A 23,984-nucleotide genomic window follows, 5' to 3' on the forward strand; every position below is an offset into this window, starting at 1 on the left:
GAATATGTAGTGGACCAAAGGTTAGTTTCCAATTCATTGGTAAGGGTTGCACGTTTTTCTTTTAAATCATCACCACATTAAAGAGACAAAAGAAAGAAATAGCAATTAAGCATTTAATTCGATAGAACAAGAAATATAAATTAAAAATTGATCACAAACTTAGCCATTCACATTCAAATCAACATAACAATTTACGCAACAATTAGTTTATTGAGAGTGCGATTTATAACTAACCCACTGCTTCGATTCTGTAACAAAACTCAAAGGCGAACTCGAAATATACAACTGTTGGGTGAAACCCTGAGTCACCTATCGAATGTACAAACCAACACTAACATTGAACGTATTGGATTCGATTCAACGGTCAGAAGTGAAAAACGCACCCTTAGCAAGTTTCTATCCATTCAATAGTCTACTATTAACACGTTATTTGTATATAATCATTAGTTTCTTAGCTACTGACTGAATTTCAACTTCAATTGAATAGTTGGATTAAAACGAAACACTGTAATACGAGTTTGTATTTCTACACTTGATGAAACAACAGGAACGTTACTACAACAAGAAGCGCTTAACGAGCCAATTGGCCTTTAAGATCGGCGCTTAACTCCAGCTTCCGCAGCATGAAGTGACAAAGAGTATTTCTACTTCCCCATGGATGGGATGCTAGGACATCGCAGGGGGAACCCAGCATTAAATGCCTGGATAAAGAGAGGCACTGTGAGAGTAAAGCATCTTGCCTAAGAATACAACACAATGTCGGCCTGAGTTCGAACCTGGGTAACTCGATCCAGAGTCAAGCGCACTAACCAAGAGGACACCGCGCCTCAACAAGAAGAGGAGTTCTTGGATAAATATATCAACCCAACCCAGAACTTGTTTATATGTGAGGAAAAATTAAGCAGACTTCAGAATAAATCTACTCTATCGCAACTTTTGCGATAAATTTTAAGTTAACAATTAGCGGAACGTATAAATTAAGCCACTATCCCATACTGATGGGAAATCTTAAGAGACAACTCTTAACAAAAATATACTATGCGCTATGAGAAAAAAGAAAGAAATGTACGTTAACATGGCAATAAATCTGTTTCGTGTCTCCATCATTTTTGCCGTTTATTTTCGATTGTATGTCCATTAGACATCATTTGCCAGCTGTTCCAGCGCATCTTTGATTTGGTTTGGTGTGACACGGCACAGGAAGCAATACATAATCTGCTGAAGTAACCGCAAATGATCAGAGTAGTCTAACAACACTTTATTTGCTGCATAGTAGACACATAACAACAAAATGGCAAAGAAGACGAGATGAATATTAATAAATAAACACATAGCGAAACGGTTCCATCAATGTAGATGTGGCTACTTGTTAATTGAACATTGATTGCTTTCGTCAACTCGTGAGTGAGTTAAGTTTGGTTGAAGACCGACAACACCTACAAACACACGCAAGCAGCAACATAGAAAACAATCAACATCACAACAGTTATTGGACTACTGGATGAATTATGAGACGTTTGTGAGAGGACAAAGCCCTTATGGGCCTTCTAGGACATAAACAGGGGGACTGGGAAACAGGGAAACTGTTTGCAAGCGCATTACAAAACTTGACTTACTCCCACATAAACAGGACAGGCATTGATTCTAAATCAAGATACCATTTCTATGTTTTGTTACTGTTTACACTGTATGAATCACAAACTACAACAGGATTTTTCGTGTACTGTGTCAAACAACTGACCTTATCTTCAAGAGTCCAAGCCCTTTGAAATTGAGACCCAAGCATTTCCAATGAAATACAGAAAAGCCACCTGATGAAAGAGGAAGAGAGGAAAGATGGTTAAATTGTAGGAAAACAAGTCACTGCAGCCTTACAATTCAACCCAAGGTTTTTGGTGATGGCTTGGTATCAACTGAAAGCACCACACATTTGATAATTAGGGTGAATAGGAAACAAAAAGAGTCTGACGTGTCCAGGGTGTTACAGTAGTTACCTAATCAGGGTGGTCCTTTCCCATTTTGGTAGAGTACAATGATTCCAACAATTATTGCTAATTACATACCAGTATCATCTGTACCACAAGCAGTCCGTTTCCCAGCATAACCCATCAAACGAGTCAAAAGGAATCAGCAAAAAAGGAACAAAAATTATTCAGCTAGCACAGGACTGGGCCATAGAAAGACGTGCAACTCTTCGCATGGTGTGGGGATATTTTCTTTTGTTGAATTCTACTGACGTTTTCAACAGATTACATTGGGAAAGTGGACTTCCTATTATGTTGCCATTACAGATTGATACTCCTTATCAAGGAGATGTCACAAGTCCAACACTGCAATCATAAAAATTTGTCCCATAATGTCTTCTCCTCAAAGGCTTGTTCTTTTGACAGCACTGACTAAATATTTTCCTCTCCTCTATGAGCTGGTGACAGCAGTTGCATATTAAGTGTTTTGTAACCAGTCAGATAGCTACTACTTCCTTTTCTAAAATGACTTTGCTAAACTTGCAAATAACATACTGTGAACCTAGGGAAATTTCAGTGGAAGGCTGCATTCATTAATATTCCGAGCCATCCTCATTCTGCAGTTACAGATTCCTGACATATGGTATTAATTGTGGCAATATCTTAGGCTTTTCACTTATTCTGGAAGTTAAAAAAAATACTCACCAACTGATGTCTTCAACCTGCACACCCCTCGCATGGTGCCAATTAGCTGGGGCCCTCAACACCAAGATGAGCATATTAACTGCTATGTCTGCTGTTATCCTCTCTGAGGGGTCCCTTCTGAGGAGTAGTGACACTACTTTTCTTACACCCGAATTGGCTCTGTTTGGGGAAAATAGTACCCAATAGATGAACAATTTAGGAAATCTAGCACCATTTGCAATTGTTTAGCTGCCTCTCACAGTCATGGCTGGCTAAAACAATGTTAAAACCACCAGTAGAAGGCAGCTTATGATTTGGGTGTGGCTTATTCTAGTTTTTGTAGCATGAAGCAACTCAGATAATTCTTCCACCCCCTTGATGGGATGCTATACCAATGAAGAAACCATCCAGCATTTTGTAAATTTCCCCAGACAGTTTTCTCACCCACACCACTGGGTAAAGAACAGAGACTATGGTAGTACTAAGTGTTTCATCCAAGAACACAACACAATGACCCACGCCCATTTTCAGTAAAAAAACCCCTAACCTTTATATGAGTAGCTTGCATTACCTTGGATTTAGTACAAACATAAATGTACCAGTATTATGGCTTACTGCATGACTATATAACAGTACGTTATAAATAACCTAAGTTGAAAAAAATCAACCTAGGTTAAACCAAAATTAACCTGAAATCAAATTTGATCTGTTACATATATGTTGCAAAGAGCTAGACTCTTTTTTCCACACCTTCCTTGAATGACACTACACTCAAAGAGTTTTATGCTAAAACTATTTACCATTTTAATGGAGAATACGCATTCATTTTCTCTCCATCGCACTTACTCAAAAGAATTACTATTACAAAAAAAAAGTAATAACCCTGACCCCTTCAAGACATGACATCTCAACTTTTCACTTGTTACACTATTTACCACACGAAACTGTTCTCAATGAATATCATGATAGAGGGGGCATCCTAGTCGTGCACAATGAAGTAGCCCCTGGATTTGGAGGTCCAGTTTGATTGGCTCTCATAGTGCCTCCCTCCACATAGGAGAATAAATGGATACCTGTGACATGTCAAAGAATGTAGCAGCATGCTAATGATCCCCATGGAATACATGGATCCTAGATGCAAAATTTAAGAACAAATTTCATACCCATTGAAGCATAGTTACTCTCTCTACAAAAGATGTATTTCACTTACTGGACAAGAACAGGAAGTTCATCATCTTTGTATTTACTGCTGTCCAACCCATTCCAGCCAAATGGATTTACACTGCCAAAAAGTTCATAGGCAATGGCTCCTGCTGCCCAAGCTGAAGAAAAAGGATGGACACAAAAACATTGCAGTGAAAACTGTACATATTTTGCTCAAGCAAACATTTTTTTTAGCAGCAAGTGTATACAGTTTCTGCAATAAAGGTGGACATGAATGCATCAAAGCAGTCACAAAGTGGAGCTAATTGCTGTGCACAATTTTATTTCATAGAGAAAAGTACCTTACACTAGTGAAAAGAACACCAAACTTACCATCCGATTTGGTAAAATCAAGGACAGAATCCTTCCCAGGAACAGCTTGTGCGATCTGAGAAAAATTAGTATTATACAATATTTAGAAAATTTACATGTATGGTAATGTATGAACTGCATCACAAGTCATTAGAACTGTTAAAAATACTGGAAATATATTGCTTAATGCAATGCATATCACTCAGTAAGTACATCTAAATTATTGATCAATGAAACATCTTATTCACTGCACAATACATTTACCTCAGGGGCCATCAGAGTGAAGTTACCTCCACGATCGATCTCTGCTGTGTGGAAAGGGAGTACAAGCTCCCTTGATCTGTCTGCTAGACAGCAACCAAAGTCTGCTATCACCAACTGGGGGCATGAACTATTGGCATCTTCACCCAGAAGCAAGTTGTCAGTTTTAAGGTCTCTGTGTGCCACTCCATGTCTTGTGAGATGCCTGATGCCTTCAAGGAGCTGCAGGAGAAGCAGTGAAGACACCCGCGGATCTGGCTTTGTATTTGATGCCAAATATTCTCTGACAGTTCTGTCATATCTTTCAAAAACAATACACAGTTATAATAATGGGCTTCAATGCTGGGGACGTTTCCTATCACAGTCAAAACACTCTTAGCTACTTTCCCTTGAATTACAGTTTGTGAACAGTTACAAACCTTGGCATGACTAGAAACATTGTTCGATTCCTTGCCAGTCCACCTCTACTACAAGGTAGCGCCGCTGGGTAGCTTGTAGAAGCATCTGGTAGGACAGGGGTATCATCAGTAAAGTGATGCAGGATTGGTGAGATGTTTGGATGGTCTGAAAGCCTGGTGTAGGATGAACCTGTCAAACGAAAGATTAATAATTACTTTTCACAGAATGCACAGCAGGGGTTGCAGAGTGCAAGTGACTCAACTCAAACATCTCTCCTTTTTACACCTCACCCAGGGCTTGATGCTAACTTTTCAACTTACGAGCCAAGTGGCTAGTGACATCTTAGATGTTTTTAGATGTTACAACAGTTTCAGTCTGTTTACTAGCCAAACTGGCCAGTGGAAATTGAAAACCACTAGCCATAACTGAATTTCTACAAGTCTGTGGCTAGTGGGCTACCGTTAGTGTCAAGCCCTGCTCACCACTTCCATTGTGCCATTTACTCTCTCACTCCTTTTCAACCCTTTTTACTCCCAAGATCTCAATAGTAATTCTCTTTACTATCTGCCATACAATTATTTTAACATTACTTGAGAGAATTTGATTTTGGATCAACTAGTAATCCACCAATGACTATTCATCTTTATTCTTATCAGTTGCCTGTTTGATTGCGTACCAATATTGCAAGGAGAAATTCTTCCTTAGTCACTTATGGGAGTTAAAGGGTAAATAACTAATCTCTGGGACTGGCTTTCCTCTCAATAAATTCCAATTAATTCTATTCTGATTGGTTTTTGCCATTACTTCATTCTGGTGTTATCAAAGTCTGCTCTGACAACTTGCTGTACAACAAAAATTAATGTACCTGCTTCAGAGGCATTCCACTCATTCTTCCCACTAAGAACCTGATACTCTTTTGAAAACTCCTGTTCAAAAGGGAAATATTCAATTTGATGATGCTTCATCATTTAGGAATGAAAGTTTACAGATATGTAAGTACTATGCGCCACCTTAGAATTATACAAAAGTAGACATGGAGGGCTTGTGAAAATACCCAGTTGTCAAGGGGATTTCACAGCTGAAAGAGAGTGCACAATCTTTGAATAGCTCCTGCTTCTCCTTACATGTTTTGGTGAAAATGTTCTCATTTTGTTTGTTTGAACTTCACTTATTTTCTTATTTGAAGAATCAAGATCATAATCATTCCATTTCAAAGATTAATCATTGTTTTTGATAAAAGCTTAGCTTCTCACAGTATTTTCTACTTTGTGCATGTGAAGCTATTTCAAATCAGGTGTATATTTCAACCCTATCAAGCAACCTAGGCATAAGATAAATGTTTGGGACAAAATGAGAGAGTCTGAATTGCAAAATTTTCCCAGGGAGCATGCCCCTGGACCCAAGAAGGGGTGCACCTGTTATGTGTCAAACTGGGCCTTCAGCCTGATGTGCCTGCCTGTTAAGTGCACATTTCCATAAAATGAAGGTAGCAATGAAAACTTACTCTTTCTAAAGAGCTACTATGAGAATCTGTTCCAAAGTTAAATAACATCTTGATGGCATACTGTTTCATGAAGACAAAATATATATTTATCAGCATTATAATTGTATAACAAATCACCTTTCAAAATGCCAGAAGTGTTGGAAAGCATGAGAGTTAAGAAACTGTTGAAAAGGATATCACCACTGGATTCCTGTAGTGTAACAGACAGTTACTGGCACTGAAAGTTGCCCACCATGTACAATGAGCGACTACTTGCTTAAAATTGTAAAATATTAGAAAAGTATAAGACTTAGTATAATTGTTTTGTAAGTGGTAACCTTCTGGTAAACCAAGTTGTTACTGTGGAATGGTGAGAAAACCTGTCAGACTGGTGTTCAATCTGGTTGGGGGGGGAGGGGGGCAAGGGGGAGTAGCAATATACTCTTAGTCCCTAGTGTTCCTGAAACCAGGATTTATAAACTGAATCGATTGTCATACTAATGCTGACAACAAATTTCACAAAAACCCTACCTCGTGGCCCATGTGTTCAGCTGAATACACTGCAGAGTTTGAAGAACTTTGGCCAAGTCGTTCACCAACTTTGAAGTCCTTTAGTTTAAGTTGTGCGAGGGAAGGTTCCTCAAAACCTTTCTGGAGCTGCAAAAGGAAAAAAAAAGTCATAGCACCAGGTAAACTTTCAGTCTGATAACACTTCACTCTAAAAATAAATTCTGCTAGGCTTTTGTAATGCTATCAGTCAGCAATAACAAGTTCTTACGGAAAAGATGCTTGGTGAATGATTACACTACAAATGTACCAGTAGCTATCATGATTATACAATGTCAGTCTATTTGTATACTTATTTGCACTGGTTATTTACTTTAACGTGAAACCTGAAACTTGTCTACATGTCAATCTAGAGCATTAGCAGTCTGTTATTTACAATATTCATAACAAACTACAGACAGTACACTGTACCTCTGTAAACATACTTCTTGTCAAAAGAACCCTTTGGGCTCTCTCATGCAGTTTTTTAAATGGTTCTTTTCCTTGTCCATCTTCACCTGTTGAAGACACAATTTCCAAAGAAACTGAGAAAAAAATTTCTAAAAAAAAAGCACATTATCAGGTAGTTCTAAATTATTTGGAATAAATAGACAGAAACCAAAATGGTTGTTACTGCACCCAACTAGCTTAATTCATATGTGACTGTGGAAGATTGTTATTAGGTAGTTCAAATGTTTGGAATAAATAACTTTTAGGGGTGAATAGTAAAGTAAGGAACTCTGGCTTAATCTGCCAACACCCTGTACTGAGCAAAAATTGAGGCTAATATTTATGAATCTATAAAAGAGAAACCCTCAATTTAGCAGAGTGGCTATAAATGAGTCATATTACAAAAATAATGAGCCTTATCCTCAAAGGAAGACTTTGTCCTCATTCTATCACATTACCTTGATAAAAAAAAGTATCACCACTTATTTTACAAAAATTTTGTTATGAAACGAACGTTCACATCTGTGATTAACAGTATATTGAAGATAACAGCTAAGTTTCAGGTTAGTGAAAATTTAAAAAGGAACCTACTTGAAACAGCAACTGTAAACCCAAGGAAGGCAAACACAGGAGATTTAGGTCCACAACCTCTGAGCAAGCGGGCTGTTGCCATTCCTAAACATACAACAAAAATTACAATTTTTGTCAATTTTCCATTTAGCAACCTCTTGCATTTTTCAATTGTCCTGCCCGAAAAAATCGACTGCCATGAAAGCAATTATTTTTTGACCAAGTATTGATTCACTTATAAAATGTAGTATATTTAAGGGAGTATAGTAAAAAGGATTATAACTATTGAAGGTTAGAGGAATATTTGACATATTTCTTCCTGCACAAGACCTTGATTAGATCAGATCTTATTTGGACTTGCATAACAAAGAAAGATAGAATGGATATTTGATAACAAGAATTGTAGAAAACCTTCTGTGTTGATAAAAAGCGAAAGTTAATTACACGCACGTACATTTACGTATTGTTTCCACTCACCAGCCGAGTACATTAACATTTGATCAACACTACGGATCAAAGATATGAACGTAGAAATCGCAAATAATGAAAGGGCTTCAAACTTACGCCTTAAAGAGGCAGCTTGGGAGACTGTTCCAACTCTGGCTGTAAAACCTTTCCACAGACCTCTTGCCAACACACCAACATTATTCTTTGGAGCATGGGGAAATGTAAGTGCTAACTGTCTGTTTGAGACACTGCGAGCTGCTGCGAATTCACCAGCACTGATATGGCCTGTTCTTGCTGCAACTTTTCCTAATCGTTTGAAACCATATATCACATCAACAAACTTACAGGAAATACGAAATTACGAAAAGGAAACGAAATGAAACCGAAAGGGTCGGAAACAACGTCATTAAAAACTAGGAAGAAACGACAGAATGGTTTACCAATACCTTGAATTTGCCTGAAAAGCGACCGCACCAAAACTCGAATAGCTGACATTGTAAACAACTTTCTACGGCGAATACATCTTCCTGTGTATCGCGTAAACTACATTTTGAAACTCACAAACCTAATATTGGTCTGTCAGCACAAACTGGATACAGCTCTCAAACTATAACAAGAAGGCTTGGCAACTAATTCGTTTAGCGTGGTTCCAAAGCCATGACTCCTCGTGCTCCAAATTCTCGCTTCATATCAAAATTATGACAATTTCCCTGTGAAAACCAACCATGTCAGACGACGAAGATTTGGCTCCAGTTGTGAAAAAACAAAGGATTCACTTTGGAAGCCTTGAATCTGTAGAAAGAGAACGATTGGCAGCTGGGTCGTCCAACGATAATGACGATGATAGAAACGATGATGACGATCAAGAAGCTGAGGGTGAAGATAACGAAGTGTCTGCGGCCGTCCTAGCTGGAATTAGAGCGGGAAATATAAATATCTCAGAAGGTTAGTGGGTGATTATGGCTAATTTACAGCTTATACATAATTAAGTCTAGCGTTGTTCTTATTCGAAAATATTACATGTACTTCCCTGGAAATATACTAATAATTCTCCTGCTTTGCTTAATTGTCGTCATGAGGACGTCTTTAGCGTTATGGTGCTGTTATCTCAAGATCAGATGTTGTAGGCAGATTTTGACTTTTTCACAGATTCTTACAATATCACTCTATCTTGTATCAAGGGACACTTTTGATGTTCACTGCAGTTCAGTGCAATACGTGTAGCAACAATTAAACACAGAATCTTCCATATTAATGTCATTGCTTTAGCTGCTGTGGTCTCAAAAATGACAGAATCTTACCAATGATCAGGCAAATCGAGTCTTCTTCAGACGGGCAAATCGACGTTCTGCAAAACAACTGCAATGGACATCCGCGCCGGTCTTCTTTTTGCAGTCCTTCTTCCTTTTCCTTAGAGCGCTGTATAATTCTAGAGACCGTACTTTTTGCAACAACAATGATTTCTGTGCTGAGAATTCTGAAAATTTCGATACGTGATCTGCCAGCATTTGCCAAACAGAGTATCCAGTGACTGCGAACGTATTCACCATACATGTTTCTACTTCGTTAAATCGGGGTATAATTTTATTTTATATTATGGATATATCAACAAAGTTGAAATGGTAAATTGGCCACCGAAATGATTTCAAAAGCTGACATTTTGAGCAGTGACGAAGGGCTAACGCTCGAAACGTCAGCTTTTGTAATCGTTACGGTGGCCAATTTACCATTTCAACTTTGTTGATATATCCAAATATTTTCGTTACTCCTACCGACGCAGCCCCAAACAGTTTCTTTCGAAACTATCAGCCTTTATTTTATATTTTGTTTGGGATCCTCAATTGTGTTTGTTGTAACGAGAATTTCGTTATATCGAGTTTCTTTTAATCGAAGTTCTATTCCATACAATTTACTGTAACTTTCGCCTGGCTGAAGAATATCGTTTGGTATACCGAGAACTTCGAGTTTTAAATCAAGAATAATTTTTGAAAGCTTGGTGTTTTTTATGTTGGAATTTATTGGTTACCAGGGTAACAACCCTAAGGAATCCTGGAGCCAAGAAAGAAAACATGGCAAACAGAGCGTGGATAATTTTTTTATCTCCTCCAGGAAAATAAAATAATAGTGTTTAACTTCGATAGATCTGAAGGCCATGAGCACACCAGATATCAAGAATTTTCATCAACACGGCTTGGCAAGGTATTAATGTTCCCTAGCTGAATCCTGCATTGAACTTTTTAGTCAGTTGATGCGACAGTCTGTATAACACGAGGGTAAGAGAAGAAAAAATCATTTATACATCAGCTTATGCTTTATACATACGACTCACGCTCCAACAGGTAAACAACAGGATACTAACAGATTTACTAACGTCACTCACAGATACGACTAACCGACTGAAAAACTCCTCTAACGGTCTGAGCTAACGTTCTAGCGGATACAACTAACGTTCTAATGAATTCAACTAACGCTCTAACGAATTCAACTAACGCTCAAACAGATTCAACTAACGCTCTAACGAATTCAACTTACGCTGTAACGAATTCAACTAATGCTCTAACGGTTACGGATTAGATGCTAACGAATTGACTAACGCCTCTAACGGTTTTCGTTTATTTATCTGACGGATGACTAATGGATAGCTAACGGTCTAGACCTTCTAACGGAATAATTTATCGTTAGTGTACGTTTTCCCAAAGAAGGTCACATATTAGAACATTTCAGCCGGACCATTCCTTATTACTGCTGTAGCATCTTTCAAATCATTGCTTGTGTTCAAGTCACACACAGGACTGTCAAAAGACTTCAATAAATTGCAAAGATAGCCACAAGTAACTTAAGCTACTGTACCTTTTGACAAGAACTCTCAGCTGTGAGAACAAATCAAAGGGTAATAGCTGTGAAAACAAGTGCAACTTCCAGACCAAAAAGAATACACTACAAATGAGAGTTCTAGACTCACTGTAAATGCCCAAAAGATTTTGAGGTTTCATAGGAAAATGTCATCAGCATGTTTTTCCAAGGTAAAATTGTGTGCTCCTCAAAATTGATTGAGGAGAAGTGATATAATGGTGTGAGCAGTCACCTCCCATAGGTCTGGCTTGGCTTTGATTTCTAATTCTGATGCTGCATGTGGCTTGGATTTTTCATTGATTCTCATCCTTGCTGCATAGTTTTTCTCTGTGTTCCACTGGTTTTTCCACTTAAATGAAGCCACCAACTCAGATGAAATACTACTGGATTTGCTACTGCTAAAATCAAATTATTGGTACTGGTATCACTGAGATCATGGGTTTAAATACTGTACAGGCCTGAATTTTTTTTCAGACCTTATTTTCACTACTACATTTATAAGTAGTGTTCATTACTGCAAGGATTGCTAATTCATACATTTCTTTAAATTACAGTATGCATATATGATTTCTATGTATTCAAACTAATTGAAAACAAAATTGTTTTCTTATTCAATTTTTTTCATGGAGGTGGAATAAGAGTTTGTTTACAAATTAGTCACCTCTTTCATCTAAAACCTGGATTGCAGACTGCTTTGTGCAAATATCATAATAAATTGGTCTTGAGTTATTACCACTGAGTACCACTCCTTAGATTTAGTTGAGCATCATCATGGCACTGCATTACTTGCTCTTTTTTACCTCTGAAAAAATTTCAAAAGGTTCTATTGACAGCTGGAATCTTTATTTTTTAGCCTTCACACAGCAGACTTGATATTAAACAGGAGGGACTACTCATAGTCTATTGTGAGGTCTGCATTTAATTTTAGATAACGTATACATGTTTTTTACTTTAAAATCAGGGGAATACCTAGAGCTGTCAGAAGACCAAACCAGTGAGAGACATCAGGAACTTTTGGCAGAATTTGAGAGAAGAAAAAAGGTAACATTGTAGCTTACATTACTTCTCAAAAGCTTCATTTAGACTGTAGACTTTGCTTGTGTTAAATTGTAGAAAATGTTGTTGGCTCCTTCGGTCCAACCAGTGACTGTGGCAGATTTTTGTTCCTGTGAACCATTATAACATCTACTGATGAAAAGTATTACAGATTTTTAATTTGCTTTTGATAGTAATTTAAATTCCTGAGTGCATTGATTATTGTGTGTTTGGTTCTGTAAGAATAGAGGCTAAGTCTACACTTGTAGGGTTGCCTGGGTTGAGACAGCTTTTATCAGGTGTGTAACTGACACTCCGTCACACTTTGAAATGCGTACCTTTTTTAATCTCGACAATTCACTTATACATAACACAAAAAAAAAGTACAGAATTAACAATGCGAACTTAAACCCAAGGAAACTGAAATACAACGAAATGAATACGAAAAAACACAGGAAAATACAAACGAAGGCGTAGCTACTTACAAGCTCTGTACGGCACTCCGGAATAACAACCACTGAATAAAAATTACAACTATGATGTTATATAGCGGATAAAGGCTAAAACAATAGACTAAACAAGGTTACACAATGCTCAAAGGCGATTATATGAAACTACGCTGACAAACTTAATTTACATTTTGACAGCACGAAAAAATACAAACTAATAAACACAGAACTGAACTATCGAGATGAGAACTATTTACACTAATTACAATTAACAAAGATGAACGACAGAACCGATAAAAAATAACTCTCGTGGCTACAAGGTGGTTAGAAACACTTTTTGTGTAGACTGTCTAGTGTGGAATTCTTTTTTATGATAAGATGTAATAAAAAAAGTTGTGATGGTCTTTTATTGTAGGCACGGGCAATAACTGTACCAACAGATGATGCTTCAGTTAAGGCAAGACTCCGAGAAATTGGTGAACCAATAAGTAAGTTGTTTGAAGACAACTCAGTTGATCAATCTTTACTATTCTTGTACATGTAGCTTGGTGAACTACAGTTTGTTTTGGGGGGCCCACCTGTATATATATAAGCTACATAATGTGTGTATATGGTATTACATTTTTGTTGCAGTTAGGGTGTACACTGTAAAAGGTTAACATGAGCAAATTCAGCATGCTGGAATAAAGATAGAACCGTAAGGCATGATGTTAATAAGAATCTGATGTTTTCTTTGCAGCTTTGTTCGGAGAGGGTCCACCAGAAAGAAGAGACAGGTTAAGAATCCTTTTGTCTGAGCTCGGTAAGAATCAAGTAGTTGATTTGAAAATCTTCTTTAATATCTGAATGAATGCATGCATGCTTGAATGCTTTGTTAACTATTAATTATCTGCAGGCATGCATACTTAGAAGCAATAAGGGGGTGCAATAGTTTATTGATTTTGCTACTTGGTTAGCATTATAAATCTGTGTTTTCTTAAACAGGTGAAGATGTATCCTTAGGAAGTAAAGAAGTGGCAGAAAAATCAAAACAGGAACCAGTAAGTATACCTTTGTGTACTGTTGTGAAATGTAAAAAATAATGTGAAATGTCTCTGTTTCAGATTAAGTGCATTATTTTTGTGAATAAATATTTGGTGTTAAATTTTGACAAAAAATGGTGTTAAAAAAGACAGCTTGTGCTCTGACGAAGAGCTAGCGCTCGAAACATCAGCTTTTGTAATCCTTATGGTGGCCACTTTACCATTTCAACTTTGTTGATATATCAAAATTATTTCGTTACTCCCACCGATGCAGCCCCAAACAGTTTCTTTCGAAACTATCAGCCTTTATTCATTTGTGCTGTATTATATTAAATGACAAACCACGGCACCTGTTTTGGAGTAAGCAATTATGGCTGGAAATGTTTTTGGAGAATCACAAGACATCTCAAAATGTGATTCTTTAGAAGCTGAAAAGAAAGAGACCACCAGACCTTTCATAAAAAAATATGGAGAAAACTGACTGAACTTTGACACTACAGCTTGCCTCATGACCACCACAGCAGTGCTTTCAATAAGACCTGGCACCCGCCGGAGCTCCGGCGGCTATTCTGTTGCGAGTCGCCGGGTATATTTCACCGCGCTCAAGTCGCAGTCGCCACGCTAAGTCGCAATCAAGTCGCTCTCCGGTGGATGTTGTACCGAGGTAGCCACCTATTTCAAATCTTATTGAAAGCACTGCCACAGAGGTCATGAGGTTGCCAAATTGGCAGCTTACTGTGCAAAATTTTTCTCCAAATGTTTCAAATTCTATTTGCTGTCAAATGGCAAACAGAAAGGTATTGGTGTAGAGTTGAGCGTTTTGTGTTGGTTGAAAGGCGTGTTATGGGTTTGATGAGAACTGTCTACAGTCAAACCTTGATTATTCACAACTCAGTTATCAGGATTTTTTGATTATCCAGACTTGCTTCTCTGGTGCCATTATCTAGGAACATTTAAATTCATATTTTCGATCATCCAGACTCGTGATTATCTGCACTAAGTCCAGTCCTGGTGAGTCCAGATTATTGAGGTTCAACCGTACTGATTTCACACGATTGAGGTTTAACCATACTGTTTTCACATTATTGAGGTTCAACCATACTGATTTCACATTTTTTTTTCTTGTGTCAGGAAGTTAAAGAAGAGGTGTGGTACCATGAAGGAGATCCTGAACTTAAAATAGCTCGATTGTGGATGGCTAAATACTCTTTACCACGGTTAGTCCCTGTGACTGACCCATTGCAATTTGATTAGAATGAGTATAAAAGAAAAAAAAAGTTTTGAAGATGTATTTCAATTGTGGATAGAAAGTGTTTTTGTGCTTTATTGGAAAAAATTTTTTTGGCAGGTCAAGATGACAAAAAATTCATGCTGGGAACTAATTTTTATGATTTTATTCCATGATCCTTCTCTTGGTTTTCTCTAAACAATCTGGTTTAGTACCTAAAGGTTTGGTATCATGCAAAAAAACATGCAATTTTTCATTATTTTTTTCAAGTTATTCACTGAGTACTCGTAAGGTTGATGTTTCATGGGTGGATGGTTTGAACAAGTTTGAACAGAAAATGCACATTTTGACACTTGACTTCTGCTATACATTTTGTTTTGATTGGGCTGAAGGAAGTAGACTTTCAAAATTAAAACCTGAAAAATGTTCTCCTCATCCTACATGATATTTCACTGAGTTCTCCTGACATTTTGCCAGCTCTCTGGTCAAACAGGCACTCAGAACATACTACTACTTCACCACCTTGAATATTGACACTAACCTTGGAGTTAATTTGCTTATCTAGAGATGGAGTTCATCTCACTAGACATTAGGCAACTGTACTGACATGAATGTCATGTTGTGCTGTAGTTCTACTTGCATATGTATACTTCTTGTTTCTGTTATTCTTATGTAGTTGCTCTATCTGTCTGTCAATCTTTTGGTCTGTTTACACATTTTTCACCATGTAGTGGTCAAAAATCTAATGTACATGAATTTCTGGTTTGCTGAAAAAATGTCTTGGTTTTGCAGGGCTAGTGAAAGATTAAAGCAGATGCGTATCAAGCAAGCTAGACCTGATCCTGAGAAGGCTGCCAAGACACAGGAGTTACATCGGAAGCTACGGGTCTGTGCACATGATACTGTACCTGTAGCTTGAAAACAATGAGGTTTTTCGTCTTGTTGTATTGACAAAAGAAATTTTGAGTTTCGAGTTTTGATTTGCAGGGTCTGAACAACTTTTGTAGTCAAATTGGTGATGATAGACCACTGTCTTACTGCCAGTTCTCTCCAGACTCATCCATGCTAGCCACGGCATCATGGTAGGCTTTAAACAGACTCACATGTAGCCCTATTAACAGTAAAGGCATACCATACCACACATATCCTTTTACAGGAATAGTTCATTAATTTTGTTCTCTCATTACAGAGGGAAAAATAAGAATTTGAATCCCCATTAAGTTGTTGAGCACCAGAGCTTTTGATTTGGTGGTCTGATGTTCTACCACTGAGCTACAGAAAGCTCAATGGTGGACATGGCCTTAAACTAGATTATTATGTGGCAAGCATTCTGCATAGTATGGCTGAACAACACTATTTTTTTGTCCTTTTTTGGTTTTAGGAGTGGCTTGTGTAAACTGTGGTCAGTTCCTGATTGTGAACCAATAGCAGTTTTGCGAGGTATTCTGACAAATGTTGTTGAGTGTGTTTTGGTTACTTTCAAACTGCGAGTACTGCAAATATCCTTAAATCCACAATTGTCAATCATAAATGATTTTCTTCTCCATTTTTCAACAGTTTATAAAATTTAATTATGTACAGTACCATAGTTTTCTCTTCCATTAATTTTTTTTAAATCATTCTCTTTTAATACAATGTATCTCAACTTTTTTTTTTTGGGTTGTTAATTTGGTAATAAGTGATGAAGAAGTTTTGATGCTGTGCTGTTCTTCTTTACATAGTTGATGACGTATATGAGAACGATCCTTCGCAGTAAAGCACTATTTGAGCAATAGTGGAAATCAGACCTGAAAAAAAAAAAAAAAAAAAAAAAAATTTCAGGCCTGTACGGGATTCGAACCACTGACCTCTGCGATACTAGTGCAGCGCTCTACCAATTGAGCTAACAAGCCAACTGGGAGCAGGCCATCAAATTAATTCGATATAAACCCGTAGATGATAAATCAAACAACAACAAACATATGTGTGAACTGCGGTTATGAGACGTATATGGAAACGATCCTTCGCAGTAAAGCACTATTTGAGCAATAGTGGAAATCAGACCTGAAAAAAATTTCAGGCCTGTACGGGATTCGAACCACTGACCTCTGCGATACTAGTGCAGCGCTCTACCAATTGAGCTAACAAGCCAACTGGGAGCAGGCCATCAAATTAATTCGATATAAACCCGTAGATGATAAATCAAACAACAACAAACATATGAAACATATGTGTGAACTGCGGTTATGAGACGTATATGAGAAGGTCCGTACAGGCCTGAAATTTTTTTCAGGTCTGATTTCCACTATTGCTCAAATAGTGCTTTACTGCGAAGGATCGTTCTCATATACGTCTCATAACCGCAGTTCACACATATGTTTCATATGTTTGTTGTTGTTTGATTTATCATCTACGGGTTTATATCGAATTAATTTGATGGCCTGCTCCCAGTTGGCTTGTTAGCTCAATTGGTAGAGCGCTGCACTAGTATCGCAGAGGTCAGTGGTTCGAATCCCGTACAGGCCTGAAATTTTTTTCAGGTCTGATTTCCACTATTGCTCAAATAGTGCTTTACTGCGAAGGATCGTTCTCATATACGTCTCATAACCGCAGTTCACACATATGTTTGTTGTTGTTTGATTTATCATCTACGGGTTTACGAATTAATTTGATGGCCTGCTCCCAGTTGGCTTGTTAGCTCAATTGGTAGAGCGCTGCACTAGTATCGCAGAGGTCAGTGGTTCGAATCCCATACAGGCCTGAAATTTTTTTCAGGTCTGATTTCCACTATTGCTCAAATAGTGCTTTACTGCGAAGGATCGTTCTCATATACGTCTCATAACCGCAGTTCACACATATGTTTCATAGTTGATGACATTAGTTAAAATTCTTCGTACTAACAGCAATGTAACTTTCAAACAAATTGTGAAGATTATGTCCCTGTTTATTTGCAGGTCACAATGAGCGTGTTGGCTCCATTGTGTTCCATCCTCAAGCTACACTGTCTTTAGATGAATCAGGACCATGCATGGCATCATGTGATGCAGACGGTGTTGTGCTTTTGTGGGCATTGAACATGTATGGAATCACACAGTTGATATAACCATCTAACATTTTTCTTTATTATCATCACTTGTCTGTATGGCACTGAAACATAATTAATTTTCAATCCAGCCTGTCATATGTGTATCAGCATGAGGGTAGTGGTGAAAAGAATTGTGGTTGGTATATTACTGGCTGCAGGAATAGCAGTACCTGCAAGATGGTGGATTTAAGCACAAATTATTTTTTTCAGGTCTGATTTTCACTATTGCTTAAATAGTGCTTTACTGCGAAGGATCGTGCACATATACGTTTCATAACCGCAGTTTATATATATGTATTTCATATATATTTGTTGTTTGATTTATCATCTACGGGTTCATGTCGAATTAATTTGATGGCCTGCTTCCAGTTGGCTTGTTAGCTCAATTGGTAGAGCGCTGCACTAGTATCGCAGAGGTCAGTGGCTCAAATCCCGTACAGGCCTGAATTTTTTTCAGGTCTGATTTTCACTATTGCTTAAATAGTGCTTTACTGCGAAGGATCGTGCACATATACAATTATGCATGTGTTGTGCACGCGTAAAATTTTACATGAACCATTACACACCTTAAATTACATGCAGTCTGCATGTAATTTGACTCATGTCAAAATTACCATGTCCTGATTACATGAAGTTTGCATGTATTTCCACTTAGCAGTGTACATGAATCTAACAATGGAAGTTTGAATCTCAGAGTCCATATTTCAATATTTGAGAAATTCAGCCTTGCTTGTGTGTACTTGAAAATTATAAGGTTTTAATCTTGGGATTGCTGCTGTAATCCACAGTTAAATCTTTTTCTCTCATTTCAAACCACACTAAGTGAAATTTCCTTTACCAGGTATTCCATACTCAGTCAATTACAAATCAAAAGTTTTAACTCTGACGGGCGAGAAATTGATGGAAATGCGTGACACCATGTGGCATTTAACAAAAAACAACCAAAATCAGATTGATGTTGTGGTGACCCTACACCTGTAGCAGAAGTCATTATCAGTGCACATACTAACCTTGCTTGGTGAAACATATCAATGATTCAGTCTTTAACCCCTAAGAGTTACTAATACCACACTGCTCCTTACAATATCACCACTGAATTAAACATTAAGGCCATGAGAATTAAACAAATGATCACTAACCAAAAGAGCTCTTGACTGATAATCAAAATCTCCTTGTCAGTACTGGAGGTATGGAGAATGTGCATACTGATGCTAGGGTTTGAAGGTTAAATTGTGGCAGTGAGAAGGTTGATACTTACATGGTACTTTTTCTGGTAAACTGTCTAGGGACACACCACTTGCAAACATTGAGGGACATGAGAAGCGTGTGTCCCGTGTGGCCTACCATCCATCTGGGCGATTTCTTGCATCTTGTTGGTGAGCAGTGTTAACTTCTGTTAGTTCCAGTAATTCAGTCCATGGTTATTCATTTCCTAACTGTCAGACAAAATATTAAGTCTGCTTTTTCCTTTTACTGGATTGATGTGTGGGTCTTTGTTTAGTTTTGATCACTCCTGGAGGCTATGGGATTTGGAACAGCTAAAAGAGGTCCTCCATCAGGTATTCAAAATTACTCCAGTTGCTCTGTTTCCAAATGATTTCTTTCTTTTTTTTTTTACATGATTATTTGATGGTTTGTGAATGCTCTTATTGTAGGAGGGTCATTCCAGAGAGGTGTACAGTATTGCATTTCAGGTGGATGGCTCACTTGCAGCCACATGGTATGATTCCTTACTCTTCCAATTGTTAGATTGTTTTAACTAATGATTCTGTCATGGTTGCCAAAGGTATATGGAAAATTCTTTGGGGTTAGGGAATTATGGGTTGAGTTAGGAAAAGTTGAAGATTTGCATTTAAATTCAGGAATAATTTCAATTGTTACACCACTCTGTAACTGCTTTTGATGGGTGGAAGACCTTTATCATTATGATCTTAAGAATGTTTTTTGTTGTAGTCTGATATGTTTTATCACGGCAGTTTTACAAATGCTCAGTGGTGATTTATTAAAAAAAAAAAAAAAAAAAACTCAACGGGTTCAAAGAAGGGAGGTACAAGTGGCTTAGTGGCTGCTTGTGCATGTTGATTGTTTTGTTAAGGAAATTCTATTTTTTATCAGGGAATTTTGAAAAGGATTTCCGTGGCAACCATCCCTTATTCAATGCCCGTCTTTTATCCCTTAAGTGGTCAGCTCTTCATTTTTGAACCATTTTTGCCACCAAGGACAGTCGATAGAAGTTACACACGAGTAACACATTTGAAAAGAGGAGGCAATGTTGGACTGCATCATGAATTTCACATAGTTACCTTTTGTTATGTGTACAGCTCCTATGAAAGCAGACATGAAAGAAGCTACTCTGTTATTTTTTCAGTGGGCTCGATGCGCGGGGCCTGGTATGGGACCTCAGAACGGGTCAGTGTATCATGTCCCTGGATGGACATCTGAAAAAGGTGCTAGGAATAGACTTTGCACCTGATGGGTGAGTTACACCAAAGAGTACCTAGCCTGCAGTGCCGGCGTATTTTGGGCGCACGAATGCACATTTTCGTATTAGGCCGCCATCTTAGATTTGGTAAATGGGGAGGATTAGGGCGAGGAAATATTTTCCGAGGGAGTAGGTGTTAAGTGGAAAAATGGGCAAAGGGGGAGAGGGAGGGGAAGGGAAAAATGTGCACTCGTGCGCCCAAAATACGCCGGCACTGCAGGCTAAAGAGTACCCATCGATTGGGTGTCTGCGTATGCGTGAAACCTAGACCAAAGAAATTACGACCAAGCAAAGTATGCCAAACATATCAAATTATCTTATTGCTAGCTCCGCGAGCTGCTGAGGTGAAGTTAATGCTTTGTTCTGATTGGCTATCGAGTGCTGCTCAGTTAACAATTGTTGTGTTTATTTTTTTTTTCTCTCAATAATAAATTTCTCATCGACCAAACTTTTTCGCGTGAGCAATCTGAAGACATCGAGGAAAATGGAACTAATAAAGGATTGGAGTAGTGGCAGAAAACCGTCGTTTTATGAAGAGAGAGAGGCGCTGCTTGATATAAATTAGACTTAAATCTGCTCAATTGAATGTTACGTACAAATGAAAAATTTATTTCATCCAATTAAAAACATAATTTGAGATAGAAATTTAGGAGGTAAAAAAGTAGTGCGGATGAAATTGTGTAAACTTGTACGTGTGCTTGGACTGAAGTTTTCTTGTGTTTGGAATGTGACGCTATGAAGGGGTCTTTATGTCTCAGATATCATGTCGCTACCGGAAGTGAAGATCAGAAAATTATGATTTGGGACTTGAGGAAGAGGCAGTGCGTGTACACTGTTCCTGCTCATACCAACCTTATATCACACGTCAAGTTTCACGGTAAGCCGTGTTATCTCTAATAAGTTTGAAAAATGCTTCATTCTACATGATCTGACGTGGAAATGGGGTAAAAACAAAAAAGTGGCTCACGAGGCCCAACCGTCGTACGTGAACTTTTACTGTACGGACACGTGGCAACATGGAATCTGTTCGTTTTACATGATAAAATAGCAAGATATTTCTCGTGGTTCTCTTCATATTTCTGTAGATGCTGCAGTTTAGTTTGTTCATTTAGTTTTCTTAAATATTTTTCTTTCATTGTGTAGATGACTTCTTGGTTTCGGCATCCTACGACAAAACAGTAAAGGTAACTTAGTAAATGGATGTTGTTATAGTTCTCATTCATGGGGCGAGTAGAGTTGATAAATAGAGAAGAGGTTACTATTTTTTGTAAGTGTGTGGATGAATTTGAAGTTGTAGCTGGAAAAATGTCACGAGGGAAACGCTTTCGGTGTTGGTTTTTTATCCCAACCTTTCGGCCTCGTGTCGCGAATAACATAATGCTAATTTTGTAAGGCACAAAAAATACTTAAAGAGAGTGTTAGATATCTTGGTTGAGAGAAAGCGGCCTTAATAATTCATTTCTTCTCTTATCAGTGCGTAAAGTTTTTTTACCTAAGAGCAGTTTACATTGTTTTGGCATAGTTAATAAATGAATTCTTTTTTTTTCTTTTCACAATTTCCAGTTAACACTGTTTTATCTGCTTAGTATAGCTTATACTGTCCAATCTACATTGTGTGGTCTACACTGTTTCAGTTTACACTGTATTAGTTTACAAGCGTTTTTTCAAATTGCTTTGCGAACGGCTATCGGAAATATCGTGAAAACAGCTGCCCTCCAACTCGCTTTAAGTTAAGCTTGTCGGCAAACTTAAAATAAAATTGTCTTTAAATTCAAGCCACCAAACCAGGTAGCTCAGTTTAGTGAGTCGGCAGTTAAGTTCCGCCAATGAGAGGGAACTTGTAGTATTTCATGGGATAAAGCCATCAAATCGGAAAGAAACTATGCCTTCGATTATAATGTCTCCCGCAAAATAAGATGGACAATTATCTATCTTCGAACTCAGAAGCTTTCCAAATGATCCACGCAAGCAATTCAAGATGAGTTCCTCCCTTTCAACCTTAGAAATGCGAAGCTTTCAGCTGTAAGCATGAAAACACGACTATTGTTTAGCTTGAGGGGGGGGGGTAAGTTTCTAAAGATACTGTTGTGCTGCATCTGTTGGGGGGTGGAGAGGGGATCTAAGACCGGATTTATCAACTGAGTCGATAATGTAGGTTGGTCACCATAGAGCCCAAGTCTTTTTGGGCACGACTAACGCTTTAAACCTTAGCCATCGCTTAGTTTACACTGTATAAGTTAAGTTTAGTTTTAATTTTCAGGTTTGGTCCCACCCTGGCTGGGCGCCTCTCAAGACTCTGACAGGTCACGAACAGAAAATAAGCTGTGTCGATGTTTCACCAGGTCTGTACTCTGTGAGATATGGCTTCTGAACTCTTACAATACTGAAAGAAAATCCGACGGGAGATTCTTCCAAAATGTTCGTTTGTTTTCGATAACAGGCCCTCATTCTCAGCGCTGCAAACGCGCCCTTCTGCGCCCGCGGGAAGAGTCGAGACGAGTTCGGGGGGGGATGATCAGTCCTAGACAACTTCTAGACTTCTTGCCTGCTTGTGTTGCTTGAGGCCTTATACTTTGCTCGAAAGCCATCGCACATTAGCCGCACTGCAACTTCCTCTCTGTCTTCTTACAAAGTAGTTCTTTCATTTCAGATGGTCAGTACGTTGTGTCCAGCTCCTTCGATCGCACATTTAAGCTGTGGACGTCTGATTGACGTCTGATAGACCCCCAACAGAGCGATTCTGGTAACACACCTTGTCAGTCATTCCAGAGGACACTATCAGTTTACATCCTCATGAGGTATTGGTCCCCACCCATTCACATACATGTTGCTGGTCCAAACTTGTGTACGGGGTCACTGATACATAGAAAATGACACTGTATATATTTTTTCAAATTGCCTCAATTAAAGTGTTTTAAAATTTTGTTTGGATTGAAGTACTGCGTCTCCCATGTCCTTGTTAACAAGTTCTTTAATTTTTAAATAAAGCCTAAATCAATTCTATGGCATTTGAATGGCAGAGTTCGACTATTTTTCATTAGTTTTGAGTGCAGCGATTGTTATTAATTTGTTTATGGCACGATCACTAACACAGAGTTGTCATTAACAATCTTTGCAAGTCACCGTGAAAAGATATCAACCTTTTATTGATCGCCTCAGTCTATGTTCGACGTTTCCGAGTAGGCAATAAACACAATTGAGTGGTTTTTTTATATGACATTAGCGTAATGTTTTCACGGTCTTTAGCCCAGCCTAGGCCATTGCTTTGAGCCGTGACATCACTGAGAAAGGCTCCGGCTCACTTCAACCCAGACTTCGCGCGGGAAATGATATAGAGGAGAGCGCGATGGGTGTAATTAGCCACACTCACTGTGAACAAATGGATAAATAAATATTCGTCTAGAGTTTTTTTGTTTCTTTTTATAAGCCTCCCCTCTATATAAAACCTCTTACCCCGGCCGGTAGTTTCACTTGCCGTTTATATATCGTAGGTTTTCCACCAAATAGTCCTTACTGTGATCGTTTTTCATTA

The 23,984-nt window shown here is 38.1% G+C and overlaps 2 protein-coding genes across 3 annotated transcripts; one reads left to right on the forward strand and one right to left on the reverse strand.

Annotated features, from left to right (window-relative positions):
* Window positions 1-99: 99 nt before the first annotated feature.
* LOC111320823 (serine/threonine-protein kinase Pink1, mitochondrial) lies at window positions 100-8,905 on the reverse strand. 2 transcript variants are annotated; one of them, XM_022923533.2, is made up of 14 exons: window positions 8,766-8,905; window positions 8,437-8,625; window positions 7,894-7,977; window positions 7,285-7,370; window positions 6,838-6,963; window positions 6,328-6,387; window positions 5,689-5,749; window positions 4,844-5,012; window positions 4,428-4,725; window positions 4,185-4,239; window positions 3,859-3,970; window positions 2,670-2,828; window positions 1,742-1,811; window positions 100-1,215 (listed from the first exon to the last, which is right to left on the reverse strand). In XM_022923533.2, the coding sequence occupies exons 1-14, from the start codon at window positions 8,812-8,814 to the stop codon at window positions 1,138-1,140; spliced, it is 1,596 nt and encodes a 531-aa protein (XP_022779268.2). In that variant the 5' UTR covers window positions 8,815-8,905; the 3' UTR covers window positions 100-1,137. The 2 variants fall into 2 exon arrangements, with proteins under 2 accessions (XP_022779268.2, XP_022779260.2); XM_022923525.2 differs by having other exon boundaries at window positions 100-1,218.
* Window positions 8,906-9,040: 135 nt separating this feature from the next.
* LOC111320836 (U4/U6 small nuclear ribonucleoprotein Prp4) lies at window positions 9,041-23,376 on the forward strand. Its single transcript, XM_022923545.2, has 18 exons — window positions 9,041-9,264; window positions 12,134-12,213; window positions 13,072-13,144; window positions 13,396-13,458; window positions 13,641-13,696; window positions 14,810-14,895; window positions 15,699-15,792; window positions 15,894-15,988; window positions 16,288-16,346; window positions 17,840-17,963; window positions 19,257-19,346; window positions 19,472-19,529; window positions 19,626-19,690; window positions 20,339-20,446; window positions 21,211-21,329; window positions 21,596-21,636; window positions 22,713-22,794; window positions 23,103-23,376. Exons 1-18 carry the CDS (start codon window positions 9,045-9,047, stop codon window positions 23,162-23,164), a joined length of 1,575 nt encoding a protein of 524 aa, XP_022779280.2. The 5' UTR covers window positions 9,041-9,044; the 3' UTR covers window positions 23,165-23,376.
* The last annotated feature ends 608 nt before the right edge of the window (window positions 23,377-23,984 follow it).

This window comes from Stylophora pistillata, chromosome 4 (assembly GCF_964205215.1).
Source record: "Stylophora pistillata chromosome 4, jaStyPist1.2, whole genome shotgun sequence".
In the NCBI taxonomy this organism is placed as follows: Eukaryota; Metazoa; Cnidaria; class Anthozoa; order Scleractinia; family Pocilloporidae; genus Stylophora; species Stylophora pistillata.

What these genes read in the sequence shown, in the direction of transcription:
- LOC111320823 (XM_022923525.2), bottom strand. Translation starts at nt 8,814, where the DNA reads ATGTCAGCTATTCGAGTTTTGGTGCGGTCGCTTTTCAGGCAAATTCAA. An exon ending in GAACTTCCTGTTCTTGTCCA is followed by an intron (nt 2,829 to 3,858) that starts GTAAGTGAAATA and finishes TTCCCCAAACAG; the next exon opens with AGCCAATTCGGGTGTAAGAA. An exon ending in CTTGGACTCTTGAAGATAAG is followed by an intron (nt 1,219 to 1,741) that starts GTCAGTTGTTTG and finishes CGGTTACTTCAG; the next exon opens with CAGATTATGTATTGCTTCCT.
- LOC111320836 (XM_022923545.2), top strand. Translation starts at nt 9,045, where the DNA reads ATGTCAGACGACGAAGATTTGGCTCCAGTTGTGAAAAAACAAAGGATT. An exon ending in ATGCTAGCCACGGCATCATG is followed by an intron (nt 15,989 to 16,287) that starts GTAGGCTTTAAA and finishes TTTTGGTTTTAG; the next exon opens with GAGTGGCTTGTGTAAACTGT. An exon ending in ACCAATAGCAGTTTTGCGAG is followed by an intron (nt 16,347 to 17,839) that starts GTATTCTGACAA and finishes GTTTATTTGCAG; the next exon opens with GTCACAATGAGCGTGTTGGC.